At 42.5% G+C, this 18991-nt stretch overlaps 2 protein-coding genes across 3 annotated transcripts in view; both read left to right on the top strand.

Moving 5' to 3' along the window:
- Positions 1-227: 227 nt before the first annotated feature.
- Positions 228-12990, top strand: LOC106604523 (CDK2-associated and cullin domain-containing protein 1). Its single transcript, XM_014199210.3, has 9 exons — positions 228-693; positions 4920-5046; positions 6913-7015; positions 7182-7277; positions 10352-10454; positions 10567-10656; positions 10919-11057; positions 11251-11294; positions 11424-12990. Exons 1-8 carry the CDS (start codon positions 372-374, stop codon positions 11291-11293), a joined length of 1023 nt encoding a protein of 340 aa, XP_014054685.1. The 5' UTR covers positions 228-371; the 3' UTR covers position 11294; positions 11424-12990.
- Positions 12991-13586: 596 nt separating this feature from the next.
- Positions 13587-18991, top strand: part of LOC106604517 (myopalladin) — a 50886-nt gene continuing 45481 nt past the window's right edge. For both annotated transcript variants that reach the window (XM_014199196.3, XM_045719093.2), the window contains exons 1-2: positions 13587-13890; positions 15438-16718. In XM_014199196.3, coding sequence (XP_014054671.3) covers positions 15439-16718 — 1280 coding nt within the window. In that variant the 5' untranslated portion in view covers positions 13587-13890; position 15438. The remainder of the gene's footprint in view (positions 13891-15437; positions 16719-18991) is intronic.

The raw sequence follows: 18991 nt of genomic DNA on the forward strand, positions 1-18991 counted from the left end.
TATGGTTAAGGAAACCGAGCAGCACATTCTCCCATAAAAAACAAAAGTCATCAAGAATAATAATTATAAAACTGTCATTGGTCGTTTCCAACGAACCGGAAACCGGCATACGCGTCACCACACTCCCTCATCTGATTGGTTTATGTAGGTGGGCCTTCTGACTTTGTGGCTGTGGTAACTAGTGACGATCGCCAGTTAAGGCTCTGCCTAAAAGCAAATGCTGCAAAGTGTCGTAAAACATTTAATTTACTTCCCCATACAGCAGCTAGAGTGTACAAGGTGCAAAAGCGATGGTGCTCTAAAAACAACATTCTTCTTACCGAACTTCAAATTCATGAAGATTTTCATTAGACAACTTGAAAGGTTAAAGCATGGAGGACATGGAAGAAGAAAGTTCTGGTCTAAATGACGACCACAACCATAACTACTGTGAAAACCGTGCCAGTGGACAAGTCCACTATCTCAGGACCGAACTGTCAAATGAACCCCAGACCCTACCAATTTTTCCGGTTCTGGGCACGCGAGATGTAGCGGCGCAGGAGAACCACGCAAATATTTGTTCCCGTTCCAGCAGTGGTTCAAAGTTCGTGGATTCAGACTCTAGCAGCGTGAACAGTGACACCAGCGAGACTGACAGTGCATCGCCAGCTTCCATCGCAGGGAAACTGACCCTGAACTCCGCCTCAAAGTTTCGTAAGTTGAAAGCATCGTGTTTAATGTTTATCATGTTTTTGACTTACTGATATGGGATGGGAATGTAGTTGGTCATGCAAATATTCCATGGCTTTGCCTTTGGCCTAAACGCCAGTGGAGTAAGTTGGCTATAGTAAGTACTATTATGACCTTTTAACTGAGGAACGCTCAACTACGTTCTCTTATATCGAGGCGAAGTTTTGATATTAGGTTTAGAGATTTGTTAGCAACAACACTAGCTATGTTTCCATTAACTTGTCGAGTAATTATTATTTTATTTTTTTTGCGACATTTTGAAAACAGATGCGCCAATTGCTTGCTACGGTGCGTTTCTATTGAACTGTCTTGTCGATAAAAACAGCTAGACGTAATGACGTCACACCAACAACAACCAGGTGTCAAATAAAAATGTAGTGGTTGAAGTGTTTCCATTATCCGTTTATGCAAATTGTGCATTAATACATTTGCGACCGCCTGCATGTCCTATCTGTTTCATGTCTCGGGTATCCCGCGAAAGCGAGCATGGATAGAATGCATTAATTGACTAATATTTCCCATGTTCTAAATTCTCATACGCCAACATATCGGCATGGTTCGTGCCATGGTGACACTTGCACTCCTGTAGATCTGAAATAATTGGATGGTGAAACTTGCCAACCAACCATAAAAGCAATTTAGGCGTCAGGATAATCGTTGTACAACAAAGAAACATTATTTGTATGGTTGAAAAAGTAGATTTTGCATGTAGTTGGCATTTAGAATTCAATCTGCAATATGTAATTTTTGGGGGATCTGACCAAAATTCACAGAAATGTGTGTTATAGATTTGTCATTCTCATTGAAAGCAAGTCTAAGAAGCAGTTGATCTGTTCTATGTTGGATATTAATATGCTTCCTCTTAAGTTTCGTTTTTGTACTTTTACTTTCAGTTTTGTACACCAGCTGAAAGTACAATATTATTGGTTAAGGGAAAATATTTCAGTGGTTTAGATGGTGCAATGATTATCTACACAGTACTTGCTTGTTTTGTCACAAACTGTAAATAGGTGAACTTTTAGCAACCAGGAAATGGCGGCGCGATTTCTTCAGTGCATTTTTTTATAATTATTTTATTTATTTTTTGTGGGTGGCAGGAAAGGGATTTATTCTGTGTGTGGGGGGGGGGGGTCATTGGCCTTGATCTTACGTAAAGGGCGCAATGTATTTTTTTAAATTATTATTTTTATTAACAACAAATCAATACAGAGAGTACATGAGGGAACGCAAGTATATATAGATTATATACAATGGACAATTGAGCTAGGGTGTACAATATCACGAAGACCTTAAGGGACATACATACACTTATAAATCTAGGTGAGGTGCCATATTTCAATTTGATAGAGCTGTTCATAGTGCATCTTTAAATGTGGAGTAGAGTTTATAGTTGCGTCACGTGCCCCACGTACCTTCAGAAGTATTCGGCAATCATCATTTATTAGAAAAACAGTTTCCATCACTTTTCACAGTAAAGTAAGTTAGACAAAATAAAAAACACCCCTGTCCCACAGATAAAATCAAATCAAAATCAAATGTATTTATATAGCCCTTCGTACATCAGCTGATATCTCAAAGTGCTGTACAGAAACCCAGCCTAAAACCCCAAACAGCAAGCAATGCATGTGAAAGAAGCACGGTGGCTAGGAAAAACTCCCTAGAAAGGCCAAAAACCTAGGAAGAAACCTAGAGGAACTAGGCTATGAGGGGTGGCCAGTCCTCTTCTGGCTGTGCCGGGTGGATATTATAACAGAACATGGTCAAGATGTTAAAATGTTCATAAATGACCAGCATGGTCAAATAATAATAATCATAGTAGTTGTCGAGGGTGCAACAAGCACGTCCGGTGAACAGGTCAGGGTTCCATAGCCGCAGGCAGAACAGTTGAAACTGGAGCAGCAGCACGGCCAGGTGGACTGGGGACAGCAAGGAGTCATCATGCCAGGTAGTCCTGAGGCATGGTCCTAGGGCTCAGGTCCTCCGAGAGAAAGAAAGAAAGAGAATTAGAGAGAGCATATTTAAATTCACACAGGACACCGGAAAAGACAAGAGAAATACTCCAGATGTAACAGACTGACCCTAGCCCCCCGACACATAAACTACTGCAGCATAAATACTGGAGGCTGAGACAGGAGGGATCAGAAGACACTGTGGCCCCATCCGATGATACCCCCGGACAGGGCCAAACAGGCAGGATATAACCCCACCCACTTTGCCAAAGCACAGCCCCCACACCACTAGAGGGATGTCTCCAACCACCAACTTACCGTCCTAAGACAAGGCCGAGTATAGCCCACAAAGATCTCCGCCACGGCACAACCCAAGGGGGGGGGGGGGGGCGGCACCGCCAACCCAGACAGGAAGACCACGTCAGTGACTCAACCCACTCAAGTGACGTACCCCTCCCATGGATGGCATGGAAGAACACCAGTAAGCCAGTGACTCAGCCCCTGTAATAGGGTTAGAGGCAGAGAATCCCAGTGGAGAGAGGGGAACCGGCAAGGCAGAGACAGCAAGGGCGGTTCGTTGCTCCAGCCTTTCCGTTCACCTTCACACTCCTGGGCCAGACTATACTTAATCATAGGACCTACTGAAGAGATAAGTCTTCAGTAAAGACTTAAAGATTGAGACTGAGTCTTCGTCTCTCACATGGGAAGGCAGACCATTCCATAAAAATGGAGCTCTATAGGAGAAAGCCCTACCTCCAGCCGTTTGCTTAGAAATTCTAGGGACAATTAGGAGGCCTGCGTCTTGTGACCGTAGCGTACGTGTAGGTATGTACGGCAGGACCAAATCGGAAAGGTAGGTAGGAGCAAGCCCATGTAATGCTTTGTAGGTTAGCAGTAAAACCTTGAAATCAGCCCTTGCCTTAACAGGAAGCCAGTGTAGGGAGGCTAAAAAAATGTTGTTTGTCTTTAGAAAATGTCTCCTATATCTGCCGTCTCAATTACACGTTGCAAATAATTTTTTTGCCACATTGATTTTGTCGAATTAACCTGGGTCAATAGAAACATTCAGTCGTTACTTGTAGAAATGTAAATTCTGAAAACGCTTACCTATGATTGACCTGTACAATTGTGGTCCATACTGGGAGCTGAAATTCATACTTTAATAAACTTTTGTTGAATACAACCACTGACTTGTTCCTCATTTGTGTTGCTCGTACTACGTACGATGAGATTCAATTGGCACTAGCTGAGGAACCCTCAACTCCGTTCTCTTTATATAGAGGCTTAGTTGAGTTTCGATGACTGGTCGTAGGATTTGCTAGCAACAACATTGAGTCACCGTCAGTAAATTCTTACCTTTACCTATATTTGACCTGTACAGCTGTGGTCCTTCCTCATGGTGCAGAAATTCCAAGTTTTAACAAAAACTTTTAGCGCATACAACCACCAACTTTTTCCTTGTTGAGATTCAATTGGGTCCGTGCTATCCGGGATCCTTGATGTCCCTACCCCATTGAAGTTTAAATATTTAAGTGGTTACGGTAAGGGTTAAGGTACGGATTAAAGTTAGGTTTAGGGTAGAGACGTCCCAAGGATACTGGATTGCACGGACCCAATTGAATCTCGGCTTACGTAGTACGAGCAACGAGGAAACATTCGGTGGTTGTATTCGATAAAAGTTTATTAGAAGTTTGAATTTCACCACACTGTGGAAGCACTGCAGTTGTACAGGACAAAGATGGGTACAGCGAAGTGTGTTCAGAATTGACATTTTTACAAGAATCGACAGATGTTGATGACTCAAAGTTGTTGCTAGTTGATGACCAGTAATTAAAACTCATCTCCGCCTAAATATAAGACAAATGAGTTAAGGGCTCCTCAGCTAAATTGGTACATGCGCTGAGCAACACAAATGAGGAAGAATTTGGTGGTTGTATTAAATACGTTTTTATTAGAAGTATGAATTTCAGCACCCCGCAGAAGCGTTTTCAGATTTGACATTTTTAGAGGAATTGGCTGAATTTGACTAAATGTTGTTGCTATCAAATCCCACAACCAGTTATTAAAGCTCAACTCTGCCTCGATATATAGAGAACAGAGTTGAGCATTCCTCAGCTAATGACCCTTGTACTGTTCAGTCGGACAGTCCTTGTTTGGAATTCATTTTATTGTCATGTCAGGGCAGAGCTAGGGCTCGTGTTGTTATGGAAATAACCTAATCTTTATCATTTTGTGGTTCAGTAATGAATGCAATGACCGAAGAGGACTATAGAACCACATACTGGCCGAACCTGGAGAAAGCCATTGACCACCTGCTGATCCAAAACCCCATGGACCACATCTCCATTTCATATGAGCAGATATACAGGTGAGAGACAAACTGTCTGACTGTATTGATATCTTATGTAGCTTTGAAAGAAATTAAGACATGGAACTGCTGTACTACTCATGTGTGAGACTTCTGAGGGGAGATATTGCCATTTGTGACTAGTTTCAGGAAACTAGGCATATGTCACGCATCACTACTTCACAGGAAAGCCATTTGAACGAAAATGTAGTTTAAAAAAAAATCGAAATACATTTTTGGCCAGAAATGCCTTGTAGAACGTGTGAACTTTCATGTGCCTTAATAACAAACATGTATGCCATCTGTAAATACAAATAAAATTGTTAAATTACAGGCCTAGTTAGTTTAGCCACAGAAAAAGTCTGTGAGTGGGCTCGACATGCCGAGAGATGAGTTTTGGATTGGTCAGACATGTAGCATGCTTCTGTCTATAACATGAGCTGGTCAGTATGTGTAGGTCATTCTTTCTAACGCAGCTTTAAAAAATATATTTAAAAAATCACGTAGCAGAACTGCATAAGTGTTGCTCTCAACTTTCTGGAGGACCAAGTTTTAGAATTAGAGTGATAGCTAAGGAGATTGATTTGATTTCAAATATGCATATATATAAAACGTCTGTCTCCGGATTCAAACTAAGGACAACCATAGCATCCATGATAGAGAGGGAGAAGCGTCCATCCATGTATACCGGTAAAATAGTCTAGCTAGCTACATTTTCAGATATTGCACATTTCTAATTTTGTCAAAGTCTTTTCATTTCAAGTTAGTGTACTGTTAGCTAGCTAGCTAGCTAATGTTAGCTGGCTGGCTGGCTCACTACCTAACATTGTGTATGTTCTGTGTAGTTATATTATTTTATCTCAGAGCCATTTACATTGCTAGTTATAGCCTAATGTTAGCTAGCTAACATTGAACCTGGCTGGTTAGCTACATGCAGATTCATACAGGGTAGTGACATTAGGAGTTGGGATTATGGTTCATTGTTTAGCTAGCAAGCTAAATGTCTAAACAAAAGACTCCACTATGCAAGTAACCATTTCAGTAGAATGGTAATGATGTCACTGCGTCAACTGTCGATAGACATAGCTGGTAATTTCGCTCTGGCTATCTACTCCGATTTCAGAGCACTCTCGTCTGAGTGTGCCAGAGCGCAGAATAACTGACAGATTTACAAACGCTCAACACCCGTTGAATATGTCCTGTGGCAGTAAACGTTGGCAAAAGGCCTGATTTAAATTGTTGTCAGCAGAACAGTTGCTGTTATCAATGCTCTGGATAACATAAAAACAGCCTAACCAGCTCTGCTAGGGCGAGTACAATGGTCAGAGTGAGCTGTTATCTCATTTGTGTTTGGAAGTAGCTAGCCAACGTTGCCAATTAGCTTTGGTGCTTGAATGCTGCTGTTAGGTCAGAACGCTCAGATCAACCCAACTCCTCGGCCAGAGCGTCCAGTGTGCTCTCTGAACGCTCCGAATTTACGAACTGACAATCTGACAACGCTCTGCGTTTACGAGCGTCTTGAAATATTTGTTTGTTTAGCACATGGCCTCATATGTGAATTCTTAAAGAGATGGGTGGGGCTAAGGCTTTAGAGGCTGTGAACGATGCTGAATGGGTGTAGACAAAGAAGAGCTCTCCAGTAGGACTACCAAAACATTCAAGGGCCATTTTCTCAAAAGTGAGGTTACAAGTTTATCAACTTTGAAAGCAGAATTACTTTCCTGTTGTTCCTCAACTGTATTGTATGATATACCAATTTCTAGCTCTGATCCCTACTTTTATCCAATGTAAAAAAACACCATTTCAAAATTTGCTCATAAGACCGAATCGAGCTGGTTGGTCACATATGTTAAAGTTTTAATGGTCATTTTCCTTTCCCTTTTTCAGTTACGTGTACAAGTGTGTTTGTCAACAGCACTCAGAGCTACTGTACAAAGACTTGATGCTGAAGATTACTACCCATCTTCAACAAGTCTCATCTGATTTACAAGTAAGTGAAAACAGAACCTAGGTCTTGTTCAAAGATTTGCAATGGAAAACAAAAACGAGTGTTTCTTATTGTACAGATAGTATGCCCCTTTCACTGCATTTTTTGTTGTTGTTGTGTGAATACCTGAAAAGTAAATTAACACTGATCATTTATTCTCTTTTATCAGATTGTTCCACAAGGGAATTTCATTGAGTATTTCAACATTGCTCTGACTCAGTACACAGATGCTCTTCAATGCATTGTTCCTGTATTCATCTACATGGTATGTATCCTGATGAAGTGCTCATCCTTTGAATATTCCTTCCATTAAATCTTTTTGGGCCTGTTTCCTGGATACAGATGAAGCCTACTCCGTCAATACTCAGGGCAGAACTTAATCATATACTCCTTTCATACAAGTAGGGTTGCAAAGGGTCGGAAACCTTCCAGGTAAATTTGCTGAATTTTTCCGGACATTTTCCATGAAGTTAAGCCTGGGAATGTTGCTTTAATTCATCAAAAGTTTGCTTATAACAGTGAACCTTTTTTTGTGGGATACACATAAGGCAATTCTAGGTTTTGTGGCATATTTTGGTTAAACTATCCCCAATTCAATGGAATTGCAACCCTCTGCATGCACAGTGCATTCTTCCATCACATCACATGGATCTTGATTCTCAAGATCTTGCACACTAATTAAATGCTATTGAGCCCACACTACTACACTGTCTGAGCCAAGGACTACATGCTTTCTGGTAAGTTTTGATTACAATACTGGGTGGGGTGATTATATTTTATATGACATGATTTCTTTGTTACCTTGTAAATAGTAGCCTACTGCAAAGTGTGTATAAATCATTTCTAACTTGTTAACAATTTCTGCTAGTTAGTTTTTGCTACCATGTGGGTTTTAGCTTGCTTCAGCCTGCTAACTGGGGAGGGTTAATTCACCTGTTTCCATACATGTTACATTTTAAAACGGCTATCTTACAAAGGAGTTGTTTAATCTAACTGCTTAACTATTTATCTGTACATGGAATTGTATTCGTTATTTTTTTTACTCATTTCTTTCTAATCTTTACAGGAAAATGCCACGGGCACTATCTGATGTGTGGAGACATTTCACTGCAGCTAATGTAGAAGGAAAGCTATGTACATCTGCAAATACTGTGCCAAATCATATGTGAAGAATGCAACAAAGATGCAGAATCATTTGGCCAAGTGCATAAAGTTCCCTCAGCGCTCACAACAAGCAACCTCTGACAAAAGTCCCTCTACTTCTATTCGAGGTGAAAATGATGAATCAGACACCTTATCGATAGCAACAGCTCATGGTCCTCCTGGAATCAGAAGTTTTTTTACTCAATGGAAGAACGTAGTCAGAGAAATGCTGATGAATGTCTTGCTCGAGCTGTGTTTGCAACTAGTTCACCTCTGATGCTCACAAGCAATGTGTATTGGAAAAGATTTATGGATGTTCTTTGCCCAGCATACACCCCTCCAACCAGACATGCTAGATCTACTCATTTCCTGGATGCAGAGTTCGACAGAGTTCAAGTGAAGGTCAAGCAAATCATAGAGAAAGCAGACTGTATTGCAATCATCTCTGATGGGTGGTTGATTTTTCGTGGGCAAGGAATAATTAACTACATCATCTCATCCCCTCAACCAGTATTCTACAAGAGCACAGACACAAGGGACAACAGACACACTGGTCCCTACATTGCAGATGAGCTGAAGGCAGTCATCAATGACCTTGGATCACAGAGGGTATTTGCGCTGGTGACAGACAATGCTGTGAACATGAAGGCTGCTTGGTCTAAAATGGAGTCCTACCCTCACATCACACCCATTGGCTGTGCTGCTCATGCATTGAATCTGCTCCTCCAGGATATCATGGCACTGAAAACAATGGATACACTCTACAAGAGAGCCAAGGAAAGGGTTAGGTATATAAAGGGTCATCAAGTTAGCGATCTACCTCTCCAAGCAAAGTGAGAAGAATAAGAGCACCACATTGAAGCTGCCCAGCAACACCCGTTGGGGTGGTGTTGTCATCATGTTTGAAAGTCTCCTGGAGGAGGAGTCTCTCCAAGAAATGGCCATATCAGTCTGCCGATATGGACAGCCCTATCAAGAGGATCCTCCTGGATGTATTTTGGGAGGGAGTGGTAAGTAGCTTTAAACTCCTGAAACCTATAGCAGTAGCCATTGCACGGATTGAGGGAGACAATGCCATCCTGTCTGATGTTCAGACTCTGCTTGCAGATGTAGGAGAAGAAATCCATACTGCCCTGCCCACTTCACTGTTGCTCAAAGCAGAGGAAACTGCAGTTCTGAAATGCATAAAAAACCGTGAAGACTTCTACCTGAAGCCCATACACGCCGCAGTGTACATGTTGGACCCCAAGTATGCTGGCAAGAACATCCTGTCTGGTGCTGAGATCAACAAGGCCTATGGTGTCATCACTACCGTGTCTCGCCACCTTGGCCTGGATGAGGGCATGGTTCTTGGCAGTCTGGCGAAGTACAGTACACTTCCAAGCAAGGGCTTTGGGATGGAGATGCAATATGGCAGTCGTGCCAACATATCTCATTAGCCACCTGGTGGAAGGGACTTTGTGGATCTGAGGCTCTTTCCGCTGTTGCCTCCATCAACCTCCAAATCCCACCAACATCAGCCGCCTCAGAGCGCAACTGGTCTCTGTTTGGGAACACACACACCAAAGCATGCAACAGGCAGACCAATAAAAGGGTTGAAAAATTGGTGGCCATCCGGCCAAATATGAGGCTTTTTGAGCCTGACAACGAGTCGTCTTTAACAAGGTTGGACAGTGAAGATGAGCCCTCAGAGTCTGATGTTCAAGAGGTGGACATTGAGGAGATCCAGGGAGAGGACATGGAAGCCTGAGAGGAAGACAACCAAAGCTTTAGTTTCTGGACTATCATTTTACAGATGTCTGTTGAGAATGTTTTTGGGAGATGTGATGGATCATTGGGGATCATTCGATATTCCCTTTCTTTTGTTGTTCAGTGAAATCATCCCATGTGAAGAGTCAACTCATTTAATTAAAGTTCAATTCGTAACTAAATGGTTTTTTTATTTCTATTGGAAGGATTGAATCATTTGCCATTGTCTACTTATGATAAAGGTAAAAGGTTTATGTTTGTCTCCCATATGATATGGTAAATATATCCAGTGCAAAAAACATCTACATTTAAATGGTATTCATTTTCATTTCCATATTTTCCTGTTAATTCCCATATTTCTGTTTATTCCCACGGAAAGTTTCCACCTCCACTTCCCCAAAATGTGCAACCCTACATACGAGCATGTTTTTCTTCTTCATTTCTAAGAATAAGTTCTACATTGAAACGAAGCTAAACCGACACCTGCGAGAAGATCTCATGAAGCTTTTTACTGATCATGTTGCAGAAAAACATGTGAACACGCTGATACGTGAGTACAGTGGACTGGTCAACTGTGCAGGCCAAACCCAAACTATTTAGCTTATTACACATCTTGTAAAATTGTGTTGATGCTGAATTATTTTATTCTGTTTTTCCTTTAGCTCTTCTCCGCGAAGCCCATTCCATGCCTTTTCAAGTCAGACCTTCAACAATGGCCAGCGTCGTGAAAGGCCTGTATACTCTTCGGCCAGGTGCCCTTTCCTTTCTGTCTTTTTAAAAATCCCACAACACATGCTGCTACCTAAATAGTTACATCCACTAGTGAAATGTTGAACTACTGTAACTGTCAAACACGAGTGTAGCACTAATCAAAACTGTGAAAAATATAGATTACTCTGATTAGCACTATTTGTGTCTCCCACTTGAAGTTGGAGAGGTAAACATTCACTATAAAACACCTGCCCTGTATGTGTTATGACCTCCATTATAATGACTATTGGCTACCTGTTTCAGATTGGGCACATTTAGCCCCAGCTCTCTTCTCTGGATTCATTCCTCAAATCAACCCGCCGACAGTGGAATCCCAGCTCTCTGACTATGCTGCTCATGACCAGAAGCTACAAATGGAGCTCTCTCTGAATGGCTTTCCCAGGTGAGTGTTATAAGGCAGTTTAGCAAAAATAATAATAATACTTCCACCAGGGTAGTGTCCTTTAGAAAAACGTTAATGAGCGTTTCTTATTAGACAAGTTCAGATAGTACATCCCCGTTTTGGACCGTTTCTTGTGTTTTGTGCCTAGTGAACACAACCCTGGTTTTTGACGATGCTTCCTTTTATTTTGCAGAGGTGACCAGTCTCGCAAGAGAGCCAGCGAGGAGTCTGCATAGAGTAAGGATGATGCATACATGCATTGCTTGCTATTGAATAGCAAAATGTCACTTCATTTGCATATGACTTATAATTGGTCTATTGAAGAATATGTACAAAAATATGAATAACTTTTGTTGTTTTTTGCAGGTGCTCAGACTGTCATTGACCTGGCTCAACCCAAATTCACAAAACACTGAACGATTAAGATTCTCTGATGCTGAGTGCAGTGGGTGAGCATAATAAGCATGGGCTCGTTTTTGACCCGCAAGAGTCGTAGTGGACACTGCTTTCTTTGCCTCTTTTGAAAAGCACAGTGAATTCATAATGGTGCATAATGATTCTGTCAGCTTTTGGTGATGAATCCATCTTCTTTATTGTTAAGGTATTATGTGGTTTAATGTCTTTGTTCTTATTTTCTCCATTGAAGTGTGCCTTCTGCTCTGCTTTGTTGGGCTATTCAAGTTGCCATTAACCAAGTGGATGGGGCATGATTCCCAGTTTGACCACATACTGTGTCAATCATGGGTCGTGTTCATTAGGATATGCCGTGGAAAACAAAAGGAGTGTTTCTGATTGAACAAATGCAGGTAGTTCCTCTGTTTGTCCGTTTTCTTCCGCTTTGTGCCTAATGAACACGATCTCTAACCTGGACCTCCCTGATCTGTTATTGATCTGATTCAGTAACTATGACAGTCTGCTGCTATTCCTCATCTGTTGTTGTGTAGAACACTTGATTTTTGTCTGTCTGGTCTGTGTAACTAATATTGACAGTTGTTTGGATAGGAACAAATTGTGTGACTTTGTATTAGTCAGATATGTTAACGTCTGTAATGAAAGACTAGGGTCTGGGAGTGGGAACATTTCCTCTTGAATTTAAGAAAGTCCTACAGTGGCACATACCCAATTAGGTATGCATTTGATTCTATTTTAATGTTTAGGCAACTTTAAGCAATGCTTTATCTGGAACTTACAGGATAAAATATGTCCTGTATAACAATTTATTTCTCAATGGGTATGAAACAGAAACAAAGCTTGTTCTGTTCAATTTTGCAAATGTGTGAGCATTAGCATACAAAATAGGAGTATTTTTAATTTAACTAGGCAAGTCAGTTAAGAACACATTCTTATTTACAATGACGGCCTAAAGTTTAGGTTATAACTGAATAGGTTATGTAGGTAATTGTTTAATTAAAGGACTGCTTTCTACAACATTTATATTTTATTGCGTTTGTTTTTTAACCAGATCCTATTTCCCAAGCATGCCAAAGATGATTCACAATGTTTTTATTCCCTGTTCTAAAAAAATTGCATTGTGACTCCAGAAATGATGGTGTCAGTCTCTCCATGTTGCTGCTGTATCTGCATTAGCTTACCCATTGTACCAAGTCACTGAGCCAATTGATTAGGATCAATTATTGAAACTGTTGCGAATTTGGTTACAATAATTATGTCAAATGATGTAGGTGGAGTTAAAATGATCCCTGTGTTCTCTCCAGTTCCTGATGACGTAAACAGATCCTGTCTCATTGTGATGATCAATGTACGGTAGTTACTGTCACAGATTTACCTTTGTTACATGTGGTTTATGTTAAATGGAAGTATTTGATACAGCTCTTTGCACTGTTTTAAGTGTAATGTGATGCTCATCTTTGGAGATGGCACACTCATTGTCTTATGTACAGTTTTACTTTCAATAAACAAATCTTGAAAAGGATGTATATTATCACCTGTGGAATCACTGGGGGTGGTGGCAGCAGTTGGATCTTGTGGGCAGAGTAATGATGGACTAATGACACCAGGCAGAGTTTCTCTTTGAAAGTTAATTAATACCGCGAATAAAGGCGCTTCACTGACAAGCTTAAACAATGCAGGAGAAAATCAACACCCTCAACACAAGACACTCGGGTGTAGGTAATTGTTGCATTCATTAAGTAGTAATTCATGTGTTAGTATCAAAGAAGAGGTCCAGCAACATACCTTTATTTCAGTGATCTCCCTTGAACAATGCTTGATCTTTGTTTATGAATGCTGATAAATTTGCGCATGCATGTCTGAGTTGAATGATGCAGTATGTGTATATAATCATTAGTCAAGATATTTATGAGATCAAATGGTGACAGGGCTCTATGATAACTCCCCTTCAGCTAGTTCACAGAGAGCACTGTTAATAAACACCAGTAATCTGCTGTGTTAACCCTAGTGTGTCGGAGGCTCAACAAGGGGCTTCTAATTCAGTGGAGTGGTCGTGCTTTGACAGGTGCTTCTCTTCCGGAGGAGGAATCCCTTTCCAGAACGCCCCCACTGGCCAATGAGCTGGGATGCCACTCAGGCACATGGTCCTGGTCACCCCAAAATAACTTGTGACTAGTGTGCTGACAAATGTCACTACTTTTACTGGAGACCGGTTGCCCTAGCTACTTGCACCCATATTTTCCAGTAAACTCCAAGGTTAACTCTATGCAATAAATTGGGAATCCATCCTGGCCAGCTGCCCTGTGTCCACATTTTCCCAGGTGGCCACCACTGGAAGACTGGAATCCCCTCTCTTTGAGCACAGGTGCGCGCCGAGGATTACCGCCAGCTCCAGCCGGGGCCCGCTGGGGTTTATTTGAAGGTAAAACACCCAAACCCAATTACCTGTTCATTGATTGTCATTTGGGTCCATACATCAACTGCATATATATATATATTTTTTTTTTACCTTTATTTAACTAGGCAAGTCAGTTAAGAACAAATTCTTATTTACAATGACAGCCTAGCAGGGAACAATGGGTTTACTGCCTTGTTCAGGGGCAGAATTTTTATCTTGTCAGCTCGGGGATTCGATCCAGCAACCTTTCGGTTACTGGCCCAACGCTCTAAACACTAGGCTACGTGCTGCCCCACATATTAATTGGTGTGTACAGTAAACTCAGCAAGTCTGACATAAACCTACTTCATTGGTCAAGCATGGGCTTATATCATTGAATTTGAAGTGACTTATGTGTTTTATTAATTTTACCATGAACCTGGGTGGGTAGTGCTGCTGATTTAAGCCAGGGTCTTTATTTCCAGTCTGTGAGGGGGGTGACATAGAAAAACACTGTTCAGTGTCACCCTCAAACTCACACAAAATGATTTGTGTCATTTGAGTTTTGGTAGGTGATCAAATCCTTGTTGAGTGCACAGAAGACCAGGAGGACTGCGTTTTTTTGTTTGTTTGTTTTTCATGTAAACTGAGCCCTTACTATAATTAGATATGACTTGGGGGGCTTGGAGGCTGTTTGCAAAGGATTCACGTACACAGCAGCTGCAGGTCTATTAGAAGGGCATTGCTGCCTCTCTTAATTGCACAGATTTGAGTGTCAGTAGCATCTGTGTACCATATCCCATTTCTGGATTCAATAACTACTCAGAGCCAAAAAGCTGTTTAAAGGCTGGACATGATAAAAGAAACGTATCTTAAATACACTGAAAGAAGCTACTCTTGTCCATGTTGGGCAATATCCAATGTTCATGCATGAAACTAATCTCTGTCTGGGGCCATGGAGTTTAAGATGTTTTGAAATTAAAATAGAGTACTATTTTAAGTCGTATTGAACGCATCGTGGTTTCGAACTGGGTTAACACATTTTTCTGCATTGGCAGGCTTTTATTATTATTCAAATGGGAATGATGCTCGAGGGTCTTTTTCAGGTTTGTTGCTGTGTCCTTATTCCAAGCCATGGGGCTGCTTGCTGATTTTGTGGGAGAATTATGACCCAACGAATGTTGAGCCCAGCAAACCGATTCCAAAGAGTTTTTTTGGGGGGTGGGATTTGTGCATGGTATAGTGTGCATTTTCATTGCAATTGAAAGACAGAAGATTGGGAAAAGCAAGGTAATAATGCATCCTAAAATAGGAATTTATTATGACCCACAAGTGGAACACAGATTGTTATTGAATTATTTGCGATAACTTGCAAAGTATTCTGTGATCTTACCAATATTGAATTATTTCTGTCAAATATTCAATGAATGTAGAAGCATTGATTTATTATGAGTTTCTAAATGATTAATGGCTGAACTAATTTAAATGGAAGTGTAATTATGAATTTTCACAGGGGGAATACATTATGCACTGACTCACTAAAATGAAAGTAACAATCAGTTAAAGTTTGAAACCCTCTTATTTCCCAACAGCATGCAAGAGAACAAGGTGAACCAGCCTACATCATTGTCTCAGCTCTTGAGAGAGAACTACTTGGCTGAAGCGCGGGCGCACCAGAGACACAGCGGCATGAGCCGTTCCGACTCCTCGCGGCACCTGGTCTACGCGCCCCTCAAAGGCAAGGCGGAGAACTCCGCGGGGCAGGACGAGCCCCAACCCAAGGTCCCAGACCTCTCAGCCTTCCTGAGCCAGGAAGAACTGGATAAGAGTGTCAACCTGGCTTGTCAGGCTATCGGACATGAGGCCCGCGAGGAGAGGACAGAGTTCAAGGCCCCGGTCGCCCCTTCTGCCACCTCCACTGCATCCAACACTCCCGACACCCAGCCTGACCTGGAACTAAAAGAACCCCTACCAACACACGCGACATTCTTCCCAGAGAGACGGTCATTCTCACCTCTGTCCGTACAGGACAATGTGATAAGGATAGACAAACAGATATATCAGCCATCCCAACTGTCCATTCAGGACAACGCAATAAGGACCGACAGACAGAAATATCCACTGTCCCAACCATCCATCCAGGACAACGACATGAGGACAGACAGAGAGTTGTACCCACTGTCCATGCAGGACAATGGAATGAGGACAGACAGACAGACGTTCCCACCGCCCATCATCCAGGACATTACAATGAAGAACAACTGGGTGGCCAGGGAGGCCTTTGAGGACTTTAAGAGGCCAGGGGCTAGGGGGATGAACACCCCAGCGTACGGCCTGGGGACCCAGTCCAAGAAGGAGTTCCTCAACAAGGCAGCAGACTTCATCGAGGAACTCTCCTCTCTGTTCAAGGCTAACAGCTCCAAAAGGATACGGCCCAGATCATGCAAAACTCATAGGAGCAGAGCCAACAAGGGTCAAGTGGATGGGAGCGTTTACACCCTGAATGCAGACGACAGGGAACGAACCATTCTTCTCCAAGACTTCGAGATGGAGAGGCCTTCTAATCCTTTCAGCGTTCAGCCATCAGAAGTCCAGGGTTTGGGCATGGAACCAGGGTTTGGGCACGCTTACTTCCCCATGCAGGACTGGAGGACTACTGAGGAGCAGTATGATGAGTCTGGGGTGCTGGAGGCGGAAGGGGTGGATGAGGCTGAAAGCCCTGCCCTGGTGGAGATCACCCCTGGGGTGTACACAGCCGACCCCATCTGTGAGCCCCCTCACTTCATACAAAAACTGAAAAGCAGGGAGGTGCTGGAGGGCAGCAAGGTTCAGCTGGACTGCATTGTTTGCGGACTCCCCATGCCCGAAGTCCGGTAAGGCTACCCAAACGGTCAACCTCACTGAATGTTAGTGTTTTTGTAGCCAAAGTTTCATATCTTCTTAATTTAAAGGATATCTTCACTTTTACATTTTTTTTACACTTACCTCTATTTTTACGCTTTGTCTGAAAGAAGTTTATGGGGCAAAGAGAAACTGTCATCCGTAGTTAAAATTTGTTTAAATAGCCACTGCTAATGTAACAGTGTAGGTTCTGTCCCTCTCTTCGCCCCCAACCCAGGCTCGAACCAGGGACCCTTGCAACGCAAGGGGAAACCCTACTTCAGGTCTCAGAGCGAGTGACATCACCGATTGAAACGCTATTAGCGCGCACCACCGCTAACTACTAGCCATTTCACATCGGTTACACTCACCCCCCCCCCCCCCCCTTTTGACCTCCTCCTTTTCCGCAGCAACCAATGATCCGGGTCAACAGCATCAATGTAACAGTGTAGGTTCCGTCCCTCTCTTCGCCCCAACCTGGGCTCGAACCAGGGACCCTTGCACACATCAACAACTGACACCCCACGAAGCATCGTTACCCATCGCGCCACAAAAGCCGCGGCCCTTGCAACGCAAGGGGAAACCCTACTTCAGGTCTCAGAGCGAGTGACGTCACCGATTGAAACGCTATTAGCGCGCACCACCGCTAACTACTAGCCATTTCACATCGGTTACACTAACTTTAGGTAACTTTAGCTAATGCTATCTAAAAAACAATGTGAGTTCAGGGCAGTCAGCTTAAAGGCCCAGTGCAGTCAAATTTCAAAGTTTTGTATCATATTATACAACAGCTGATGAAACTAACACTGTAAAAGTGTGACAACATTTGATCAGTGTTAATTCCTGATAGTTGCTTGTTGAAAATTCAATCTACACAGGACCTTCTAATCAGCGGGTTTGCATAGGCAAGGGTTTCGGCTTTCCATAGTGACATCACCATGCAGTCAATTGGTTAATAGACCAATAACAAAGAGTTCCAAACCTGTCTGCCAATAACAGCTAGTTTTCAGTTTTCGCCTCCCCACTCAGACCACTCACAGACAGTCCGAGCAAAATTCTTGCTTGAGAAATAGTTTTTTGCTAAAAAGCTACTTTTGCCCATTTTAATGGAACTCTATTACAGTAAGGTACTTACAGTGAGGGAAAAAAGTATTTGATCCCCTGCTGATTTTGTACGTTTGCCCACTGACAAAGAAATGATCAGTCTATAATTTTAATGGTAGGTTTATTTGAACAGTGAGAGACAGAATAACAACAAAAAAATCCAGAAAAACGCATGTCAAAAATGTTATAAATTGATTTGCATTTTAATGAGGGAAATAAGTATATGACCCCCTCTCAATCAGAAAGATTTCTGGCTCCCAGGTGTCTTTTATGCAGGTAACGAGCTGAGATTAGGAGTACACTCTTAAAGGGAGTGCTCCTAATCTCAGCTTGTTACCTGTATAAAAGACACCTGTCCACAGAAGCAATCAGTCAATCAGATTCCAAACTCTCCACCATGGCCAAGACCAAAGAGCTCTCCAAGGATGTCAGGGACAAGATTGTAGACCTACACAAGGCTGGAATGGGCTACAAGACCATCGCCAAGCAGCTTGGTGAGAAGGTGACAACAGTTGGTGCGATTATTCAAATAGGAGAGACACAAAAGAACTGTCAATCTCCCTCGGCCTGGGGCTCCATGCAAGATCTCACCTCGTGGAGTTGCAATGATCATGAGAACGGTGAGGAATCAGCCCAGAACTACACAGGAGGATCTTGTCAATGATCTTAAGGCAGCTGGGACCATAGTCACCAAGAAAACAATTGGTAACACACAACGCCGTGAAGGACTGAAATCCTGCAGCGCCCGCAAGGTCCCCCTGCTCAAGAAAGCACCGTCTGAAGTTTGCCAATGAACATCTGAATGATTCAGAGGACAACTGGTGAAAGTGTTGTGGTCAGATGAGACCAAAATGGAGCTCTTTGGCATCAACTCAACTCCCCGTGTTTGGAGGAGGAGGAATGCTGCCTATGACCCCAAGAATACCATCCCCACCGTCAAACATGGAGGTGGAAACATTATGCTTTGGCGGTGTTTTTCTGCTAAGGGGACAGGACAACTTCACCGCATCAAAGGGACGATGGATGGGGCCATGTACCGTCAAATCTTGGGTGAGAACCTCCTTCCCTCAGCCAGGGCATTGAAAATGGGTCGTGGATGGTTATTCCAGCATGACAGTGACCCAAAACACACGCCCAGGCAACAAAGGAGTGGCTCAAGAAG

Source organism: Salmo salar, chromosome 01 (genome assembly GCF_965601325.2).
Source record: "Salmo salar chromosome 01, fSalSal1, whole genome shotgun sequence".
NCBI lineage: Eukaryota > Metazoa > Chordata > Actinopteri > Salmoniformes > Salmonidae > Salmo > Salmo salar.